This window comes from Saimiri boliviensis, chromosome 4, assembly GCF_048565385.1.
Source record: "Saimiri boliviensis isolate mSaiBol1 chromosome 4, mSaiBol1.pri, whole genome shotgun sequence".
Classification (NCBI taxonomy): Eukaryota; Metazoa; Chordata; class Mammalia; order Primates; family Cebidae; genus Saimiri; species Saimiri boliviensis.
In genome coordinates this window covers 107484805-107507597 of record NC_133452.1, presented here as the reverse complement: position 1 = coordinate 107507597, position 22793 = coordinate 107484805, and the positions used below count along the sequence as shown (strand labels likewise).

Below are 22793 nucleotides of genomic sequence, written 5' to 3'. Positions count from 1 at the left end.
TTGGGTGCAGTGTCCTTTTATGTCAGTGAGGCCATGTTTGCTGATCATGTTTAAATCATCTCTATTTTTTCACACTCCCTCAGTTTTTTTGGTATGCCTTTTTTGTCAGTTATTAAGATTAGTACATAAAAAACATCATTTCCCACTATGTGGTGAATTTGTCCATTTCTCCTTTTAGTTGTGTTAACTTTTTCTATTTATTTGTTAGACATTCCATGGTTAGATAACATTGCATTGTTAGATAAGTATAGGTTTAGAATTGTTTATTTCTTGTGAATTGAATTCTTAATAGTATGCATTTTCCTTCTTCATCTCCGGTATGCTTTTTTCCTGAAAGCCTACTTTGCCTGCTATTAATATAGTGACATCAACTTTCTTTTGGTTAGTTTTTGTATTTTATATTTTTTCCTTCTTTTTTTTTTTTAAACAACGTTTCTTTGTCTTTATAGTTTGTGCTTCCTTTCAAATAATTAATTGGGATTTTCTGTCTTTTATACTAGCAAGACAGTTTTTAATTTTCATTGAAACATTAGATTACTTACAATTAATATAATAAGTACTTTCATTTAAATAATTCACCATACTATTTTTTAAAATAGAGACAGGGTTTCACTGTGTTGACCATGTTGGTCTTGAACTCCTCATCTCAAGTAATCCTCTTTGCCTTGGCCTCCCAAAATGCTAGGATTACAGAAGCGAGTCACTGTGGCCAGCCATACTATTTATTTTCTATTTCCTCTACCTGTTCTATACTTCTCCATCCCATTATTAGTTTACTGTATTTTAAAATGTATTATGTATGAAGTTACTCTCATTTGCCACATAAGCTTTTTTCTTCTTTTCTATTTTAAGGAAAAGATCGAGTTTTTAATACCCCATTGTGTGAACAAGGAATTGTTGGATTTGGAATTGGAATTGCAGTCACTGGAGCTACTGCCATTGCAGAAATTCAGTTTGCAGATTATATTTTCCCTGCATTTGATCAGGTAAGTGAATGAGTATTTCTAAGATTGTTCAGTCCACAAAGTATTGAAGTATTATCTCAACACTTCCACCCACCCCACCCGCATTCCAGGAACATTTTATTACCCTTTTACTAATGTATTAAAATTATCATTTTGTTATGAGCATATATGTAAAGATCTTATAGAATAGTTTAAGCAAATGGATTGGGCCTGGGAAAAGTGGCTCACACTTGCAATCCCAGCACTTTGGGAGGCCAGGGTGGGAGGATCACTTGAGGTCAGGAATTCAAGACCAGCCTGGGCAACATAATGATAACGAGAACCGATATCTATAAAAACTACAAAAATTAGCCGGGTATGGTAGCACATACCTGTTGGTCACCCTATTTACTCTGGAGGCCGAGGCGGGAGGATAACTTGAGCCCAGGATCCAAGGCTACGTTGAGCTTTGATTGCACCACTGTACTCCCTGGGTGACAGAACAAGACCCTGTCTGTCTTAAAAAAAAAAAGAAAGAAAGAAAGAAAGAAAGAACGAAAGACGACGGATTGGAAGGGAAGGACTCATTATGCCATGCCCTGTCTTTCTGCCCCTCAGATTGTTAATGAAGCTGCCAAGTATCGCTATCGCTCTGGGGATCTTTTTAACTGTGGAAGCCTCACTATCCGGTCCCCTTGGGGCTGTGTTGGCCATGGGGCTCTGTACCATTCTCAGAGTCCTGAAGCATTTTTTGCCCATTGTCCAGGAATCAAGGTATCCTCATTTATGTACTTTATTTGTTTTCTATTTGATGTTTCCATTTTGGTTCATTCTATTAATATCTATTCTTATTTAGAGGAAAGAAAAGAAACAGGATTCTTGGAATTTATGTGAACTTAACTGTATCTTTCATGTATGCTATCCAGTGCCCAGTTTTATAGAAAGTTCTTTTTGAAACAGCTCTGGTTTTATACTCTGGCATTAACTAACTTCATAGACTTAAAAGAATAAGACCAAGAACATAGTTGGTTTACCTCCCCTCTCTTTCAAAGCTTTATGTTTCTTTCTAACTTAAGTCTTTCTCACTTAACTGATGATGGGGTGATTTAAATAAATCTTTTGTTTATTCTATGTTTACCTCAAAGTCAGAGGGATATGACTTCTGCTTTTCATCTGTTTCTTACTTGTTATAAAGACTGAGAGAAGACTGTTACCTAGATTTTTTTTTCTGTTTAAAATAAGATAATACTTGCTCAACCAAGTACTTTTGAAGCATCTCCTTTTAGTAGCCTGTCTTTCACAAAAGCTTAGGTAAAAATATTTTGATTATTTTGTGTCCTAATTTTTTGTATTATCATCTTTTCTATTTCTATTTACTGAATAAGTTTTTCAGGGATCATTATAGAATCCCACAGATGTGTGAATCCGGAGATGTATATTTGTTTTTTGGCCACAGGAATTGGTTGCGAACATTTGTCTATATTTCATTCTTGTTTTCCTGTTTGTTTTTTTCTACAAGATCAAAGTTATAAGCTTATCTTAGTTGAGTAGAGGTTGCCTGATTTTTGAATGTGAGCTAGAAGTTGTAGAGTGGGAAAGAAGTCATGTTCAAGGCAAGTTATTTTTGTGTTTGAGTGGAACATTAATTCATATTTAATATTTATAATATTAAATTGCTTTTAGGAACAGTCCTTTTCTGTCTGTTCCTACCTTCTTTTTTCTTCTTCATTTTCTTTATTCCTCTTTTTCTTTTTTTCTTCCAGCTAAAATGAACATATATATAAAGTACAAAAGGCTAATATGAAGAAAGCAGATAAAGGGAAACTAAAAAGTAGGAATATAAGATAAAGACATTGTGTGACGCCGTTATTAATGTGTTCAGAGGTCCATTGACAGAAAATAAAATAGTGACTTTTTTTTTTTTTTTTTTTGAGACGGGGTTTTGCTCTTGTTTCCCAGGCTGGAGTGCAATGGCGCGATCTCGGCTCACCACAACCTCTGCCTCCTGGGTTCAGTCAATTCTCCTGCCTCAGCCTCCTGAGTAGCTGGGATTACAGGCACGTGCCACCATGCCCAGCTAATTTTCGTATTTTTAGTAGAGATGGGGTTTCACTATGTTGACCAGGACGGTCTCGATCTCTTGACCTCGTGATCCACCCGCCTCAGCCTCCCAAAGTGCTGGGATTACAGGCTTGGGCCACCGCGCCCGGCAAAATAGTGACATTTTTGATGCTCTTTTATTTTTATTTTTTTTCTCTTTTATTTTAAAAATAAAACCCTTCAATAAAAATGGCTTTGAAGGCCAAATATAGCTTGCCTCAGGAAATCTTGAATCTTTGTGATAAATTCAAGTTTATTTTCATAACTCTTCCTATGTAAGATTTGTCTTTATACAATTATTTTATAATCGTTTAAAATTAGACAAAGTTTGTGATTTGAGGCAACATGATATAGAAGTTAAGAGCTTGAGCTTTGTTATCAGTGGGAATTTGGTGAGAATCTCAGGTCAAGCAAGCAGTCTGACCTTAGACAAGCTACTTGTTCTCTCTAAACCTCAGTGTCTATTTCCAAAATGTGGAAAATTATAATAGCTACCTAGTGGGGTTGCTGTGTATAGTAGATGAATTAATTCACTGAGTACTTGGCCAAGTTTACCCATGTACTTCCTACTGTCATTTTCATTTTCCTCATCATCACCTTCATTCTCAAGAAGTTCCTGGGACCCTTTCCTGTGAAGTGGAAATGTGAACTAGCCACAGTTTTCTTTTTGCTTTGCCGTAACTGGACACTATGGTGCCTGGTTCGTAAAACTCAGTGGATTAATTTTTCACTTGTAGAATGAAGACCATATTTTTTTCATGGGAAATAAGGAGATTTTAATATGTTAAAACTGGATAAGAGAGTTGTATGTACTTTGAAAGTAGCAGGAGATTATTAGTAGAAGAGATTTCTTTATAGATAAACAGAGGTAGATATTAACAATACTACATTTTTTGCTTTGATGAATGATCTTTGCATAGACCTTTTACTTTTTATATAGGCAAGTTTAGCTCTTAAGAGAAGAGTATATATGCTGAGTTAATAGAACATGTTAGGCATCTGATAAATATCTGTTGAATAAAAGACATTTTTATTTTTATATAATAAACTTAATAAGTGATAATGAGACTAAAAATAAATACCCAATATCTATTTTAAATTAGTAACAATTGGTTATTCAAGTATCAACCCTTTTTAGAAGTGAGTTTACTGGGATATATTTTACTAAAATTGTCTTTAAAAAATCTGTTTTTGCAGGTGGTTATACCCAGAAGCCCTTTCCAGGCCAAAGGACTTCTTTTGTCATGCATAGAGGATAAAAATCCTTGTATATTTTTTGAACCTAAAATACTTTACAGGGCAGCAGGTAAAGGTTTTCTTTATTTTATATTTGTAAATATCTTTATATACTTTGTTTTTTTATAGCTCAAAAATTTATATCTTTTTTCCCCCCATATGCTTGATTTATATTTTCCTTGTAAATCCTGAATTTTTTTTTTTTGGTATTTAGTTTGTCCTCAGGTGTAAATTTTACATTTGGGAAAAATTCTTGTACCATTTTATATTTTGATCATGGAAACAAAGAGGCATTGTGAAGTGTGGCAACAACAAAGTTACTATGTTTAACTACATGGTAGGTGCTGAGTAAATACGGATTGAACAGAAAAGGAAAAGTAAATGAGCTAATTTTACTAAATAATATCTAAGATTTCTTTTAGCTGAAGTGACCATAAAAGTCTTCATTTAAATCAGGACACCTCTGATTGTAAAGGAGGTGCCGTTAACAATGATGCTGTGCTATATTTTGAGCTAATATAGCTCAAAATCCTGATTTAATAAACATACATCTGTGACTGCTAATTTCTTCACTGTAATAGAAATTTTAAATAGCAAAGGATTTGTTCTATCTAAATTATGTTTTATACTGAATTCAAGAAACATTATCTTGGCAAATCACTGTTCTCCTTACAGTTAAGTTTAAAAACACGTGTTTTAATTATGTTGCAATTTACATACAGTAAAATGCATAGATTTAAACTTCAATAAATGCATTTTTGACAGACCTATATATCCATGTAAGCAGTGTGCAAAACAAGGTATAGAACATTTTTAATCACTCCTAGAAGCTTCTTGCTGACCCTTCACTCTGGATCCATTCTCCCTGTGCCAAAATCAACCACTTTCTGATTGCCGTCAGATTACGTGTACATGTTTTTGGGCTTTATATAAATTCGTCACACTGCATATATTCTTTTGTGTTTGCTTTTACTCGACCTAATGTTTTTGAGATTCATTCATGTTGTTGAATGAATTCAATTTGTTGAATAAATCATCAGTAGTTGATTTACTTTTCTTTGCTGAGTAGTAGTCCATTGTATGAATATCTATTGTTGATTTCTATTACAATAATATTATAATTTTGTACAATATTAGAACATTACTACTAAGTAAGGAACATTGGGTGAATGTTCATTGTTCATTTCTATTACAATAACATCTTACAACTATGCACAATATTAGAACATTACTAAGTAATGAACATTGTTACATCATATGAATATTCATTGTTCATTGTTAGTATTACTACTACGACTACTAATTTTTCTCGTTATTCTTATTTTTCTAACTATTCTAGTTACTAAGGAAAGTAGCTTGCTTCCTCTTCATCAAGCTAATATTTTGTGAATAGCATTAGTATATTACAACTGTGTTTCTGGAGCCAGCCTGCCAATGAATTGACCTGGAAATGCCTCTTGGCTGTGGGGAAAAGAACTTCCACAAATCTGAGGCATGCACAGTATTGTTCAATAAGTAGGATTTTATTGTGTTAATAGATCACAATTTATTCATGGCCGATGCAACTGGTCTTCTGTTTCAGTGTATCTATTCCCCTGTGATGAGTTTTTTAAAGTAGATGCGTCATTATACACTTTCATTGGAGATTTTTCAGAATTCCTGTTGCCCTTAAGTTTAAAAACAGATTTAAAATTGACTCTAGATTTATAGACTCTATTATGATTTGTATCCCATTATGTAATAAAAATTAATGAATGTAAGAATTTAAAATTTTGAAGTGAATAGGAAAACATCAATGATACATTGAGAATAGCTGTTTGATGAAAATGATTTCTAATACTTTGGATATCCTGTGGCAATTATATTTGTAAGGCCAGCCAGTTGTTATAGCCAATCAGTGCAGAAATTTTGCAGTATTTACTAAATGATGACTAAGTAAGAAACAGTTGAAAAAGTAATATTTACTTTGCTGAAAATTTTGAAACCAGAATTGGTTAGGCAAATATTTAATGTTAGAGGATCCCTGCTAAGAGAATGTACTTGAAAAATTTGTTTTAGGCTTGGACCTGGGAGAGATTATGAAAGACCCTGATGAGGTTCACCATTCAAAAGGTTTCCAGAAGTTTCCCCATGATCGATCATGTAGCATTTCAAGGATTCTAACTCTTAATCCCTTCTTGACTCCTAGCAGCTAAGTAGAGGTCACAATGATATTACCTCTTTCAAAGCTAGAAAGCTTCTCTGCAGAAGAAATTGGATAGAGAAAAAGGGCTAACTAGCACAGTCTTCATATTAGTCTTCTCCTTTCTGGGCCAGAAGAATAAGCATCACCTGCTAGCTTGTTAGAAATACAAATTGTCAGTTTTTATCCAAGACTTGCAGGATGAGAACCTCTGGGAGCAGAGCCCAGGTCTCTTTGTGTTAGTAGCCTATAGGTGATTCTGGCCGATGCTCAAGTTTCAGAAACACTGCCTGAGGTCAGTTCTGAAACAATGATGTTGCCTATGTTCATTTATCTTATTTTACTATTGGTTCTTATATGGACAGGATGCTTTTGACCTATGGTTTTCTTAGATTTGACCTCTGGTTCAATACCTGTGTCTTGCAGTTGACCATATTTTGGTTTCTATATTTACTTCTTTTGGATTTTCTGACCCTGATTCTATAATTGCTCCCTGTATTTAGCCCACCATTTCTAGCCCTGTATCTCAGATGTACTTTACACTGGTGGTGTAAACTCCAAACTTACAGTTGTTTGGAATGATATAAAAGAAATCATGCATTGTGATTCAGCTTTGATTGAGGAGATCTCTGGAAGACATTTTATATTGTACTGAAAGAATAAAAGAGACAGTTAAAAGAAGGTGCTTTACATTCATTTCAAAGACCAGAGCAGCCTGATAATTTCTACATGGTGGTATACTTGTAGTATCCATAAATAAAAATTTAATGGATTGATTTTTCCCTCACATTACTTTTTAAAATTTCTTACATACATTTGGGAATAGTTAAAAGTGAGTGGATGAAAGCACAAAATTTTACATTTAAAGTTTTTTAAAAGAGTTCATATTGGGACTCATAACGGTTTATGGATGGAGTAATAAACATGAATGTAGAATTATACATACTGGCTGACATTTATATAAAAATAATTGGGAGTTAATTGGGAGTTATGTTTATTACATAATGGTCCATTAGGTTAATTATGCAGTATAATTGTCCCTCAGTATACTCAGGTGATTTGTTCCAGTCCCTTTACCCCAATACCAAAATCCAGAGCATACAGGTCCACGGCTGCCCTGTAGAATGTGCATGTACAAAAAGTTGGTGCTCCATATATGTGTTTCATAGGTCATGAATAATATATTTTCCATCCACATTTAGTTGAAAAAAATTTGTATATAAGTGGACCCCTCCTATTCAAACTGTGTTGTTCAAAGGTCAACTGTAATCTTAACCAAATGGAACATAGTCAAGTATAAGTAAGGATACAAAAAGAGGTGAGTGAATGCCAAAGCTGGGCTTTTCCCTAAAGTTATATTCCAGGTCCTGGATATGTTGAGCTTCTGCTTTGATGATTCCATGGGGCCCTGAGGATGGGAGATGAGAAACAGGCCTCACTTTAGGTAGATACTTTGCTAGACTTTCCCCTTGATTAAAGCCTGTGGGACCACATCTGCAGTGTGAGGTGCAAAGGTGGCAGGATGGAAACTTACCTGTCTTTGTCTTGTTCTATCCTGGTGGAAAAGGAAAAAAAAAATTTTCTGAGAGTTTTTATCGCAGGATGAGCCTTTTACAGGATTATAATTTGAATTGTGCTAGTAGTGCAGTCTGAAAGCACTTAAGCACATAATTAAAGTGATTCTGTGTGGATGATGCCCATTAAAACTGTCGGAGGGAAAGGAAATCCTCTCTGGAGTCACTTCAACTTAGGTTAGCAAGGTAAAGTTTCAAGTGAAAGATAGAGTCTCTTTGAGCAGAAACAAGAAAAGGCAACTATAACTCCATGCAGACTTTCGATAGTAACACTATTATATAAGAAATGCAAAATGTAGGCTGGGCATGGTATCTCACACCTGTGATCTTAGCACTTTGGGAGGCTGAGTTGAGAGGATCGCTTGAGCCCGGGAGTTTGAGACCAGCCTGGGCAATATGGCAAAACCCTGTCTCTATACAAAAAAATGCAAAAAGTAGCCAGGTGTGATGGCATGTGTCTGTGGTCCCAGCTACTTGGGAGGCTGAGGTGGGAGGATCACCTGTGCCTGGGGAGGCTAAGGATGCAGTGAGCCATGATGGCACCACTGCTCCAGCATGGGTGACAGAGTGAGACCTTGTCTCAAAAGAAAAAAAAACAACAAAAGAAAGCAAAATGTGGATTTCATATAAAAAAAGGAGACACTTTAGAATACAAGAAGGCGACAAGCAAAGTTGAAGAAAAATGGAACAGAAGGTTTTAAAAGAAAAATATAATAAAAATCTCTGATGGTTTAAGCCAGAAATTGATAAAGAGATGAAGGCAGAATTGATAAACTGGAAGATAAAACCAAAGAGATAACCAGAATATAACCTAGAAAGATAAAGAGAAAGGAAAGAGAGGTTGAATCTAGAGAGAGACTGAGAAGGTGTAAATACATCCAAGGAAACCAACATGAGACTATTTCCTAATAATATTCATCAGCAAAATTTTGCTGACAAAAAAGTGATTCCCTGGCATATTTTTGCCACTTCGCCTCATCAGAACTAAACCAGTACAGTAGGAAATATTTCAAATATTTCAACTAGGCTTCAAATACTTGAAGCATCAACTATTGCTTGTTTTTCCCTTCCGCAGTACCATCAAGGTAGAGAGGTTATTTACTCATCTGGAGTTGTAGTCCATATATAATCCCTAAAATAAAGTAGGTAAAAGATACTAGGTAAAGGGTTTCTTAGGAAACCCTTTTTTAGATGCCTAAAGGTAGGCATCTAAAAAGTTAATTTGTCAACTTTAAAAAGTATTTACCTACAGTGTATAATTTTAATCTGTATCCATATCATTCATGTTACTAAATCCTGTTTAAGAGTGATTCACTTACAGAGGTAAATGTAACACTTTTGCTTATGGTTGCAGTGCATAGCTTTCACTCACTGGTTAATCTGGGCATCTCTAGGTTTCTTCTTTTCTTTGCAGAAAACATTCTTTCCATGCTTACTGCGCTTATCTCACCCAATGTGGTTCTGAAGGGGCTGACAGTCATTGTGTCCGACCTCCGTGATCTCAGAACATGGACATGTGCCTCAAGCTCAACCATTCTGATTTTGTCTCTGGGATTTTCTTTGTGGAGTCAGAGTTTAACTTTCTATGGGTGGTTTGCCTGGGATGATGGGAGACTGTGGCTCCTTTAATTTTTCTTTGATTAGTAAGCTACTTTCACATCTCTCCATTTAATCTCATTTTAAGTTTAATGTACTTTGAGTTTCAGTCTCCTGTAGATTTTACTAATGTTATAGGTAATTTTGATGAATACATCATCTTGGCTAGAGAAGAGATGCCTCTTTTAAGATGAAAATATCCTCTGTTAATAGCACAATAAACTGCAGCTGTCATGATTTAGCATAGATGCCACTTTTGTCTTGATAGGTGAAGTAGGAACCCCCTTTATCATAATCATATTTCATAAAGTTGCTGAGAAGATTTAAGTAAGATTATCCAGGTGTGTATCTGTCTAGTCTTTAAGTGCCTTTTGAACACTTATGTGCCAGACACCGTGCTTTCTTGTGTAGACATGGGGACTATGTCGTTTAATGCTCACAACAAGCATATCAGGTAAATTCTGTCATTGCCATTTTATAGATGAGGACCCTAAGGATTAGGGAAATTAGACAAGTTGCCCAAAGTTACACAGCCAGAATTAGGTATATTTGGTACAAATAATGACTTTAAGAAACTTGCTCAAGCTCATGGAAATAATGAGTGATGGATTTAGGTTTTAAACCCAGAAGTTTTGACACCAGAGGCTGCTGTCTTTGTAATACTACCCTATTTTACATCCCAGCTAATTATTACTGAATGGATGACATAAATGAAATATAAGTTCCTCCACTGTCCTAGTTTCATGTCAGGAAATAGTTGTCTAGGTTTTAAAAGTTTCCCACAGAATTAAAATGATCTTTTTTTTTTTTCTTTTTTTTTTTGAGACAGGTCTTCCTCTGTCATCCAGGATAGAGTGCAGTGCTATGATCACAGCTCACTGCAGCCTCAACCTCCTGGGCTCAGGTGATTCTCAGCCTTCGAAGTAGCTGGGACCATGGGCATGTGCCACCATGCCTCGCTAATTTTTGTATTTTTTGTAGAGATGGAATTTCTCCATGTTGTCCAGGCTGATAAAATGATCTACTTTTTAATTGAATAGAAATATATACAGTTGGCCCTTTTCATCTGTGGGTTCCACAGCCATGAACTTAACCAATCATAGATTGAAAATATTTGAAAAAATAATTACACTTGTACTGAACATGTACAGGTCTTTTGTCATCATTCTCTGAACAATACAGTATAGCAGCCATTTATACAGAATTTACATTGTATTAAGCATTATAAGTAACCTAGAGATAATTTTAAGGATAAAGGAGTTTGTGCATAGGTTCTATGAAAATCCTGTGTCATTTAGATCAGGGATCTGAGCATTCATGGATTTTCATATCTTCAAGAAGACCTGAACGAATCCCCCTTGCATACCAAGGGATGACTGCCTTATTCATAGCCATGCCTTAAGGTAGTACATCCCTGTGTAGTATGTAGTCCAAGATTTGAATATATATATATATATATATATATATATATATATATATATATGTGTGTGTGTGTGTGTGTGTGTGTGTGTGTGTATGTATGTATATATATATGGCATTAGTTTCTCGATTGGCATAGGATTAATGTGCTTCTTTGAAAGTTATAAAAACTACACGTCATAGTCTGGTTACAGGTAGGGGGTTTGGGAGCCTTTGCACCTTGTAATCATTTGTTGTTAATGGCCCTAGTCATATGTTCCCAGATAGAGGCAAAGGCAGCTGGGAAATGTAGTCTTCCTTCATTTCGGTGAGAAGAGATGAGGTTTGTCCCAGTATTGTCCAGTCACAGTTCCTTTTGATCTGTCTGACTTCGTCATTTCTGGCCCTGGTGCTGATAAGCTGCTCTCTGTGCAAACCTCTGTGCTGTGGTGACTCTCCCACATGACCAGCTACAACATTTAGAAGTGTTTCTTTCAATTTAGCCATTAACTTTATAAATTGTACAGATGAAAGTAAAAATAATACATTCTTTATGCAGCACTTTTCTTGAATTTTATTTCTACTTTTTTTGAATATGCAATCAATACTTGTAAAACTTTAGGTTTCCTGAATGTAGAAGAAAGTAACTTGATAATATTTTCTGATTATTTATTGTAATTATGACATTTGAGTGCAATGAATGTTTTTAGAAATGGAAGAAGGATGTTTAGAAAAGGTAGATAAGGCAGAACAATCTAGACAATATAAAAAAATGTACAAAATAGTGATGATTCAAAAAGAGAATGAGTCAGTGTGACATTATCACATATAAGCATCTTGTGAAGAAAATAATCTCTAATGTCTTTTGGACTTTTGGTTTTACTTAATTGATGGATGTTATGGATACATGACATCAGTGAAATTGAAGTAAATATGACTTTCATCTAGTGGGAAATCAAGACAGACTAAAAGACTAAAACCCTTGTGTTGTCTGTCTTGTTTTTTATTTTTTTGCACAGTTCAGCAATTCTGGTCTTGTCTAGGCTCCCTCATAGGTCTATAGTCAGTTGCAGGTCAGGGGTGGGTGGGTTGGATTTGCTGATCATAGTTGGGCTGTTTCACCAGTTACGGCTAGTAGGCTTTAGTCTATTTGTCTCATTATCCCCCTGCAGGCTAGCTCAAGCTTGGTCACCTGGTGGTAGCAGAGATTGTAAGGGAAAAAGTAGAAGCATGAAAGGCCCTTGAAGTATAGGCTTGGAATTGACATACTGTCACTTCTGCTATAGTGTGTTGATCAAAATACATCACAAAGTCAGCCCAAATTGAAGAGAAGGACAAATAGACACCATCTCTTCATGGGAAAAGATACATACTCATTGCAGAAGGGTGCGAATACAGGGAAATTTGGATTGTATCTATTGTTCAGTTTTTCATATATGTTTGTACTGAAAGTACAAACAAAGATAAAAGGAACTTATAAATTCATCCTCTAACTACTGTTGACTTTTTTTGTTGTATATACTGTCAGACTATTTTATCTGCACTTTTAAACATATATTATTAACCAATTTATTTCAGTTTCCATTTGATTATGTTATTTATTTCATATTTATTCTTTTATGAAGTAGTCAAGTAGATTTCTATTTCTTTCTAAAATTGCATGGTAGCATTTATTGTAAATAAACAGTTGCAATATCTAAAGCAAGCAGGACTTCAGCTAAAAGGCAGTTATTCTATTTTGTAAGGAGAAGGCCCTGATTTAGTATTGAGTAGCAAGAAGAATCAAAACGTGTTCAGTCAACTTACAGTGCAGTTGCTTTTGAATCTGTTTGTATATCTTCTGTGATTGACTTAATAAACTGAACTACTCATGGAATAGGACCCAGTGGAATTTTCTTGTACTATGCTATATTCTTAATATTGTTCACTTTTCAGGCTAAGTTTGATCATAAGCAGTTATCTACTTTTGATCATTAGCTTTAAGGTATTTACATTCTCAATAACTAAGCTTTAGATTTGTGGTAGAGTGATTTAGTTTAGTTCCTGAATGAAAATTTAATACCATGAGTCATGTGTTCTCTTTGTAAAAAGCTCCAGCCTCACAGAACTCTATAGCATAAAATAGTGAAAGTTCCCTTTCTCTATGGGTCTCACTTTGAACTCCTTTCCTTAAGCCTTTTTCTGTGCCTTTATATTTATGTTTATATGTGAATATATAGAATACATTTACTTTCATGTAAACCGATTTTGTGTGTGTAACATAAAAGTATTAGACGATAAACATTGTTTTGTACCTTGTTTCGCAAATTATTTTCTATCCATTTAGTCAAGTATGTGAATGTATAAAGTATACGCACACAAATAATACAAATAAGAGCATGTTACAAATACTGTATAACTTGCTTTTTTTTACCAATATATTTTTGATATATTTCTGTATCTTTTCACATTGGCTTAGCTGGTTTTTATATTCATAAAACCATATTCATTTTATAGTTATAAAATTTCTTCACATGTATCATCACATGTATCCTTTCCCTATTATGGAGCAAGGGTTGTTTCTAAATTCTGGTTACATTAAACAATGATGAAGAAAACATCTCTGCTTGTATATATGTGAGTATGTAGAAGAAGAAAATTGCACCTGTGTTCTTTATTCTAAAAACTCTACAACCTGTATCTCTTAATCCCTTTCTTGCTTTCTCTAAGCCCCATATATTCTTCAGTTTAGCCCTGAGTAAAGCATGATTGATGAAGCCATATGCTGTGTGTCTAAACAGCAGTTAGTGAAAAACTATGGTGGAAGGATAGGGAATTATTGCCACAGGTACTTTGGGTTGGTAAGACTCAATAAAATAAGTATTTGTTGCTGAAATCTAAGAACGAAAACAGGAAATATTTGTCAGACATTTAATTTGGCAATTGTAAGAGTGAAAACCTTGTGTTTTTATTCTCTTGTATATCAGAATTTTGTCCTTTTTTTAATTAAAAGAGTTAATTTTTTAAGAGCGGTTTTAGGTTCACAGCAAAACTGAGAGAAAGATACAGAGATTTTCCACATACCCACTGACTTCAAACAAGCATAGCCTTCCCATGATCAACATCCCCATCAGAATTGTACATTTTTATAGTTGATGACCTGCATTAACACATCGTCATCACTCAAAGTCCATGGTTTACATCAGTGTTTACTCTTTGTGTTGTGCCTTCTATGGGTTGTATAATGACATATATCTACCTCTATAATATTTTACGGAGTATTTCCACTGTCCTAGAAATTTTCTGTGCTTCATCTGTTTGTCTCCTCTCACTTCAGCCCCTGACAACCATTGATGTCTTTATTGTATCCATAGTTTTATCTTTTCCAGAATGTCATAGAATTGGAATTATACAGTATGAAACCTTTTCAGATTGGCATCTTTAACTTAGTAATATGTACTTAAGGTTTCTTGATGTCTTTTCATGGCTTGAGAACTCATTTCTATTTAATTCTGAATAATACTCCGTTGTTTGGAAGTAACACTGTTTATTTATTCATTCACCTGCAGAAAGGTATCTTGGTTACTTCTAAGTTTTGACAATTACGAATAAAGTTGCTGTAAACATCCATGTGCAGGTTTTTGTGTACAAGTAAGTTTTTAACTTACTCAACCTAGTAGTAATTTTTTAATAAATTTGGGAGCTCCAGTATTAGGTGCATATTATTTAGGATTGTGATATTTTCCTGTTGGAGTAGTCCTTTTGTCATTATGTGAAGACCCTCCTTGTCTTTATAATTGTTGTTACTTTAAAGTCTTTTTTATCTAGGAATACCTACTCCTGCTTGCTCTGGTTTCCACTTGCGTGGAATATCTTTTTCTATCTCTTTACCTTAAGTTTATGGGAATCCTTATGTGTTAAGTGAGTCTCTTGAAGACAGACAGTAGATATTTGGTTGGTAGATTTCTATGTATTCTATATCTTTTAAGTGGAGCATTTAGACATTATATTTAACATTAGTATTAAGATGTGAGGCACTGTTTCATTCATCATGCTAGTTCTTACCTGAATACCTTTTTTTTTCAAAGTTGTCTTTTTTTAATAGGCCTTACGAGATTTATACTTTAGGGAGGTTCTATTTTGGTGTTTTTCAAGGTTTTGTTTCAAGATTTAGAACTCTTTTTAGAAGTTTTTGTAGTACTGGCTTGGTAGTGGAGAATTCTTTCAGCATTTGTTTGAAAAAGACTATCTCTCCTTTATTTATAAAGGTTATTTTTGCTGGATATGAAATTCTTGGCTGATAATTATTTTGTTTAAGGAGGATAAAGATAGAACCCCAATTCCTATTGATTTGTAGGGTTTTGCTGAGAAATCCACTGTTAATCTGAATGGTTTCCCTTTACAGGTTACCTGATGCTTTTGCCTCACAGCTCTTAAGATTCTTTTCTTTGTTTTGACTGTAGATAACTTGATGACCATGTTCCTAGGTGATGATCTTTTTGCAATGAATTTCCCAGGTGTTCCTTGAGCTTTTTTTTTTTTTTTTTTTTTTTTTTTGAGACGGAGTTTCGCTCTTGTTGCCCAGGCTGGAGTGCAATGGCGTGATCTCGGCTCACCGCAACCTCCGCCTCCTGGGTTCAGGCAATTCTTCTACCTCAGCCTCCTGAGTAGCTGGGATTACAGGCACGCACCACCATGCCCAGCTCCTTGAGCTTTTTATATTTGAATGTCTAGATCTCTAGCAAGGACAGGGAAGTTTTTCTTGATTATCCCCACAAATATGTATTCTGAACTTTTAGATTTTTCTTTTTCCTCAGGAACACCAGTTATTCTTAGGTTTGGTCATTTAACATAATCCCATATTTCTTGGAGACTTTGTTTAGTTTTTTAAAATTCCTTTTTTTTTGTCTTTGTAAGTCTTGTCTTTGAGCTCTGAAGTCCTTTCTTCAACTTGTTTTAGTCTGTTGTTGAAACTTTGCAGTGATTTTTATTTCTCTAAGTGTATCTTTCATTTCCAGAACTTGTGACTGTTTTTTCTTTATGGTATTTATTTATCTGTATACCTTTTCATCCATATCTTCTATTTTTTTTTTTTTTATTTCTTTAAGATTTTTTTTTTTACACCTTTTCTGGTACCTCCTTGAGTACCTTAATAATCAACCTTCTGAATTCCTTATCTGGCAATCAGAGATATTTTCTTGGTTTGGATCTATTGTTGGAGAGCTCGTGTGATTTTTTGGAGGTGGTACAGAACTTTGTTTTGTTATATTACCATAATTACTTTTCTGTTTGGTAGACTGTTTCAGTGCAAAGATATGGAACTCAAGGGCTGCTGTTCAAATTCTTTTGTCCCATGGCCTGATTCCTTGATGTGATGCTCTCTCTCTTCCCCTGGAGATGGAGCTCCTGAGAGAGCTGGACTGCAGTGATTGTTATTGTCTTTCTTGCTTTAGCCACCCAGTGGGGCTACTGGGCTCTGGGCTGATGCTGGGGAGTGTCTGCAAAGAGTCTTGTGAGGTGATCTGTCTTCAGGTCTCCCAGCTGTGGATGTCAGCACCTGCTCCAGTATAGGTGGTAAGGGAGTTAAGTGTACTTTATGAGAGTCCTTGGTTGTAGTTTTGTTTAGTGTGCTGGTGTTTTTGAATGCTGGTTATGCCAGCAGTTAAGTTGTTATGTGGACAGACTCAGAATCTTGGTTAGCCAGGACATTGTAGATGGTGGAATTAGCTGTTTTCTCCTTCTTTGGAGCAGGGTTATTTTATTATTCCAGAGTTGATTTGCCTCTAGCCAGGAGGTGGTGCTTTTAAGAGAGTGCCAGCTGTGGTAGTAGAAGGGGGATATAACCTTGTTCTTTGTTGGCCAGGATGAGTACTTGGGTTCCCCAGGGAATGGACGGGACCCTGGAGTTCTCAAGAGTTCCTAGAGTCTTTTGCCTTGGGCTAACAGGGTGGGTAGTGAAAAACCATCCGGTGGGGGCAGACCTAGGAGGGTCTCAGCTCAGACTCTCCTTGGGTAGGGCTTGCTGGGGTGTGGTTCTCAGGCCAATAGATTTATGTTCCAGGGGAAATATGGCTACCTGTGCTGTGTCATACTGGTTGCCAGGAAATGGGGGAAAGCCAGCAGTGACAGGCCTCACCCAGCTTCCACACAGCCAGCAAGGCCAGTCTCACCCCTGCCATGCCCTGCTGATAGCGCCAAGTTTATCTGGCAGCTGGGGAGAAGGGATAGATCTTGCCCCAGGCTACAAGCCTTCATGGTGAGAAAACAAGCAGGGCTCTCAGGCCTTGCCCTTTTCCATCTTCCTTGCACCATCAGGTGTGGCTTCTGTGCTTGTATCTGGACTTCCGGTTTGCCCCCTGGATTCTGCTCAGGAAAATTTGTACTCAATTGAAAGTATTATGAAGTTCAGCTAGAACCTTCTTTCACCCTGTGGCCCCTCCCTAATTCCACTGGCTGCCTTCCTCAAGGACCCCTGTGACATAAGTCAGGGATGGTTTTCCCTGGCTTGAGCTAGGGACTGGGAGTGCTTACAGGGCTTTTGCCACTTTTTCTTATTTGATATTTCACTTGGCTGCCTAAATCCATTTTAACTTCAGGTGAGGTTAAATTCTTCTGCGATCTGGCTTTTTTGGTTCCCCAGTGGGGGATGTCTGTTCAGAGGCAGACTTTTCCCCCACTCATACTTTGGGAACCCACAGTTTTTCAGCTGTCTCCCGAAGTTTGCAGTGTCAGGCTACTTCCTTCAAAGGGTCTGAATTCTTTTGGTTTTCCTGGTGTATTCCTGTGGTGGTTTTTGGAGCAAAAGTTCACAGTATAAGTCTCTACACACTGTTCTCTCTGTCCAAGTGGGAGCTATATGTTAGTCCTGTCTTGTTTCTGCTGTTTTCTCCATGTTGGTAATTTAGATCTTTGTATTTCCTCTAGTTTTGAAAATGTTAGTAGTATAAAATTTTCTTTGCAGTATCATTTGATTAAATGTGTTAATGCTTGTATTTAGAATAATGCATGACACATTTTAAATGCTTAATAAATGTTAATGGTGTTATTAAAAGTTGTTGCTATTATTATCATATAAAAATCTCCAATGATTTATTTTAATATTAACTCTTAAACGTAAGTTTTTATTTAGAATGTTGGGGTAAGAGAACTAATTAGAAGTAGTGTTCTAACTCAGTAGAAAGGGAGGTGTAAGGGTCTATTGAATGTTAACAAGTGGGGTCAGCTGAAATTTAACCAGTTTCAGAGTTAGTCCAAAACTACCAACAGAGTAAACAGACAACCTACAGAAAGGGAGAAAATATTTGCAAACTATACATGTGACAGAGGTCTAGTATCCAGAATCTATAAGGAACTTAAACAAATTTACAAGCCAAAAACAACCCCAAGCAAAAAAGTGGTCAAAAGACATGAGCATATACTTTTCAAAAGAAGACAGTCATGTAGCCAACAAGCATATGAGAAAATGTTCAACATCACAAATCATTAGAGAAATACGAATCAAAACCATAACGACATACCATCTCACACCGGTCAGAATAGTGATTATTAAAAAGTCAAAAATTAAGAGAGGCTGGTGAAGTTGTGGAAAAAACGGAACATTTATACACTGCTGGTGGAAATGTAAACTAGTTCAGCCATTGTGGAGAGCAGTTTTGTGTTTTCTCAAAGAACTTAGAAAAGAATTACGACTCAACCCAGCAATCCCATTATTGATTATGTACCCAAAGGAATATAAATCATTCATCATAAAAACACATGTATGTATATGTTCATTGCACCACTATTCACCTAAATGAAATCAACCTAAATGTCCATCAATGGTAGACTGGATAAATAAAATGTAGTACATATACAACATAAAAAACTATGCAGCCATTAAAAAAAGAATGAGATCATGTCTTTTGCAGGAACTTGGATGGAGCTGGAGGCCATTATCCTTAGCAAACTAACGCCAATGGAAAACCAAATACCGCATGTTCTCACTTATAAGTGGAAGCTAAACATTGAGTTCACACAAAAAAGGGAACAACAGATACTGGGGGCCTACCTGAGGGTGGCGGGTGGAAGGAGGGTGAGGATCAAAGTACTACCTATCGCTCAGGTTGGTGGATTGCTTGAGCCAAGGGTTGGAGACCAGCCTCGGCAACATGGTGAGACCCTGTCTCTACAAAAAAAATACAAAAATTATCCAGACATGGTGGTGTGCTCCTGTAGTCTCAGCTTCTTGTGAGGTTGAGGTGGGAAGATCACTTGAGCTTGGGAGGTAAAGTTTGCAGTGAGCCAAGATTGCACCACTGCAGTCCAGCCTGGGCGACAGGGTGAGAGCCTGTCTTAAAAAAAAAAAACCTCCAAAAACCAAAGAACAAACTGCCTATCACTTACCAATTACCTGGGTGATGAAATAATTTGTACACCAAGCCCTGTGACATGCAATTTACCTGTATGGCAAATTTGCACATGTACCCTTGAACATAAAATAAAAATTAAAAAAATTATAGGTTTTCTGAAAAGTGAGGAATTGTTCTTGCAGTTTAATAGCCATTGATTAGGTGATTAAGATTTAGAGAGGTGGGTAGAAACAGTTGCTGGGTCTCTGGTAATGTGAGGGCCACTGTTGTACATACTTAGTTTTTCTGAGACTTGCGGATTATTTAGGATTATTTAAAGTGTATTCTAACATATTTGGGCATGTATTTTATCATGTTAAATCAAGCATAAGCTTCTGCTTTTTGACTACAGGCCATTTCTAATATGTTTCTTAGAATGTGTGCGAAGTCAAATATCTACTTACATTTAATAACTGGATTTCCTTACCAAGAGAGCCAGAATAAAATTTCATTTAAACTTCACCTTTACACACGTTTCTCATGATATGGTTTTCAACATTTTATATATACTTTTAATTTTTTTCTTTTTGAATTGATCAATTCAAGTAACTTAAATGCAGTGGGCATTCAGCTGAGGTTAAAAATTTACTGTATGCAACAGAGCAAATAATTTCTTTCTTGACCCAATTTTATAATATCCTCTTTGGCTATATCAGTGTTTTTACTTTTCTGTTTTTTACTTATAAAGTATTAAGGGTAAATAAGAATTCTAATAGTATAGGAACATTGCTATATAGGCAGTGACATTAACCATGGTAAAACAGAACACTGGACTAGCAGAAAGGGTGTTGAGGTTCCATTTTTATAGATAGCTTATCTTCAGAATTTCATATTTAGAATAAAAGGCATATAATAAGCCCTGTAGGAGTTTTCATCTACACTATATATATAAAAATGTGTATTAAGCATAAGTTGAAAATATGAAAATTTAGGTCTGCCTATACTTAGAGGCAGATAGGTAGAAAACACTAAACTATCAAGGCCATTAGGTATTTAGTAATTTTCATGTATATTTACTTTTTAAATAGAGAAATAAAGTGGTAGGCTTATAAAAATTAAAGTCAAGAAATTTTCCTCAGTGATATTCTAATCTTTTAGAACATTAATTTTATTAATACTCTTTCAGTATCTCTCAGTGTTGAACTTGAATTTGTGAATTCTAGCTAATTTATCTATCTCTAGCACTGAATATACCTAGGGTATGAAGTGATGACTAAATAAGTAAATCTTAAATCATTGGACTATAATTCATAGTTTCTGGCTATATAAGTAAATATGGAGGTCTTCATTTTTTGTAGTATTAATCTATGATTTAATGTGAAGGAATTTATGTTCAAGAAAAATGTAGATTTCTAATGGAGAAGTGATATGCAGCAATACACTGAGGCAGATAGTGGGTGATAAGTATGTATAGATTCCACCTGCTTTATGGAATTTAAAGCTTGATTAGTGTGTAAAAAATTTATTTGAGAAATTGGGAATGAATTGCTGGGAGTTGGCGAGAGAATTCTAGATTTAACACTTGATCAGTCTCAGGAAAAACAGCCATGATTTAATCTTAAGGTTATATTTTCTATTTTTAAACAAATATGGCAAGCATAACACCTCCCTTTTTAAAATATACGATTTTTGCAATTTTCAAGACTTATGGAAAGGATCAAGCTTGATATATGTTTACATTTAGTATTTCTGAAACTCATTTTGGGCTGATTTCTATATACTATAATAGTAGTTATGAGCTTGGACTGCAGAGTGACCACTTACTGTCCATAACCGAGTATCTTTAATATGTCTTTGCCTGTTTCTTCATCAGCAGCATTGGGATAAATCTAGTATCAGTCACATTGAGTTGTAAGGATAAAAGAGATGATATTTTAAAGGTGCTTAAACAATCATAATATGTTGAAAGGGCTCTATAAATACTAGCTTTTCTCATTGTAATTGATGTATTGGTGTTTTCTCTATTTCTCGTCAAAGGTGACTTTTCATCTAAGTGCTATTTATAATTTAAACTTCTGTTGAATCTTTGTCAGTTGTCTGTCATCCTTACACTTGCCCTTCTGTATTCTCTTCTGTAATTCATGGGCTGGAAACAAGTAAACTATATTTTCGTCACCCCCTTGCTAGCTAAAGTTCCTTTAGAGGGTTGGGCGAAGGTAGAAAGGAAGCCATTGTGGCTTTTGAGGCAACTTTGATAGTGGCAGCTGAGGAGAGTTTGCTGTGCTACAGTAACCATTGTTCCCACAGTGTTGATGGCAGCCACATTGGTGACAGGGCATTTAATAGGGATGGTTCTCCTAAGCAGCAGCCACTAGTGGTTCCAGTGGCTGATAGTGGCTCCTGTCGACTACTGGGTCCAGCTCAGAAGTGGTAGCTGCTTCCTGATCCCTGATTTGCATTGTTTCGCCATTTGTTACTCTGTCTTGCCCAACAGATTCCCTGAATTAAATTAATTTTTTCTGGAGAGGTTGCTCTCTAGAAGAGGGTGTTCATCAATAAAATCAACAGCTATCATTTGATGTTTAGATATGCAGTAAGGCTTTTTGCAGTCTAATAAATGTAGCATATATTCCCTGTATATCTTACCTGAAAACAATGTTTTTTTTTTTATCAGTGTGTCCCAGTAACTTTTTCTGTCTCCTCTGCATTTAGGAAGTCAGTGGAGACAGCTAATTCTTTTTTTTTTTTTTTTTTTTGAGAAAGAAAAAAAGAATAATAAGAAAAAGAATAAAGAAGAGGAAGAAAGAGAAAGAGGAAGAGGGAGAGAGAATGGAGAGAATGGGGTATTGCTTTATTGCCTGGGCTAGAATGCAGTCTAAATATGGGTATGCCTATAATTGTCCTTAATAATGGAGACATAAAAGAAAATGAGGGAAGAGAATAACAAACAAGGAGCCAACCAACATTTCGTTTAAACTTCTAAGTTGATATGATGTGGTACTGATAAGAGTGTATATTTTGTGTATTTAAAGTGGAGAGTTCTATAAATGTTAATTACGCTTACTTGTTCCAGATCTGAGTTCAAGTCCTGGATATCGTTGTTAATTTTCTGTCTCATTGATCTGTCTAATATTAATTTTGAAGTCTCTCACTATTATTATGTGGGAGTCTAAGTCTCTTTATTAGTCTTGTATGTCTGCGTATTCCTGTATTGGGTGCGTACATATTTAGGATCTTTAGCTCTTCTTCTTGTTGCATTGATCCTTTTATCATTATATAATGCCCTTCTTTGTTTCTTTTGATCTTTGTTGCTTTAACGACTATTTTATCAGAGGCAAAAATTGTAACTTCTGCTTTTTATTTATTTATTTTAGCTCTCTGGTTGGTAAATCTTTCTCCATCCCTTGTTTTGAGTCTTTGTGTATCCTTGAATGTGAGATGGGTCTGGATGCAGCAT

The 22793-nt window shown here is 35.5% G+C and overlaps 1 protein-coding gene across 4 annotated transcripts in view; it reads left to right on the top strand.

Moving 5' to 3' along the window:
- The window catches only part of BCKDHB (branched chain keto acid dehydrogenase E1 subunit beta), a 250309-nt gene that overhangs the window by 57603 nt on the left and 169913 nt on the right, over positions 1-22793 (top strand). For all 4 annotated transcript variants that reach the window (XR_012517288.1, XR_012517289.1, XM_074398023.1 and 1 more), the window contains exons 4-6: positions 853-986; positions 1563-1718; positions 4242-4350. Coding sequence is in view for 2 of the 4 variants with exons in the window: in XM_074398023.1 (XP_074254124.1) it covers positions 853-986; positions 1563-1718; positions 4242-4350 (399 nt within the window). In the remaining 2 variants the exon portion in view is untranslated. The remainder of the gene's footprint in view (positions 1-852; positions 987-1562; positions 1719-4241; positions 4351-22793) is intronic.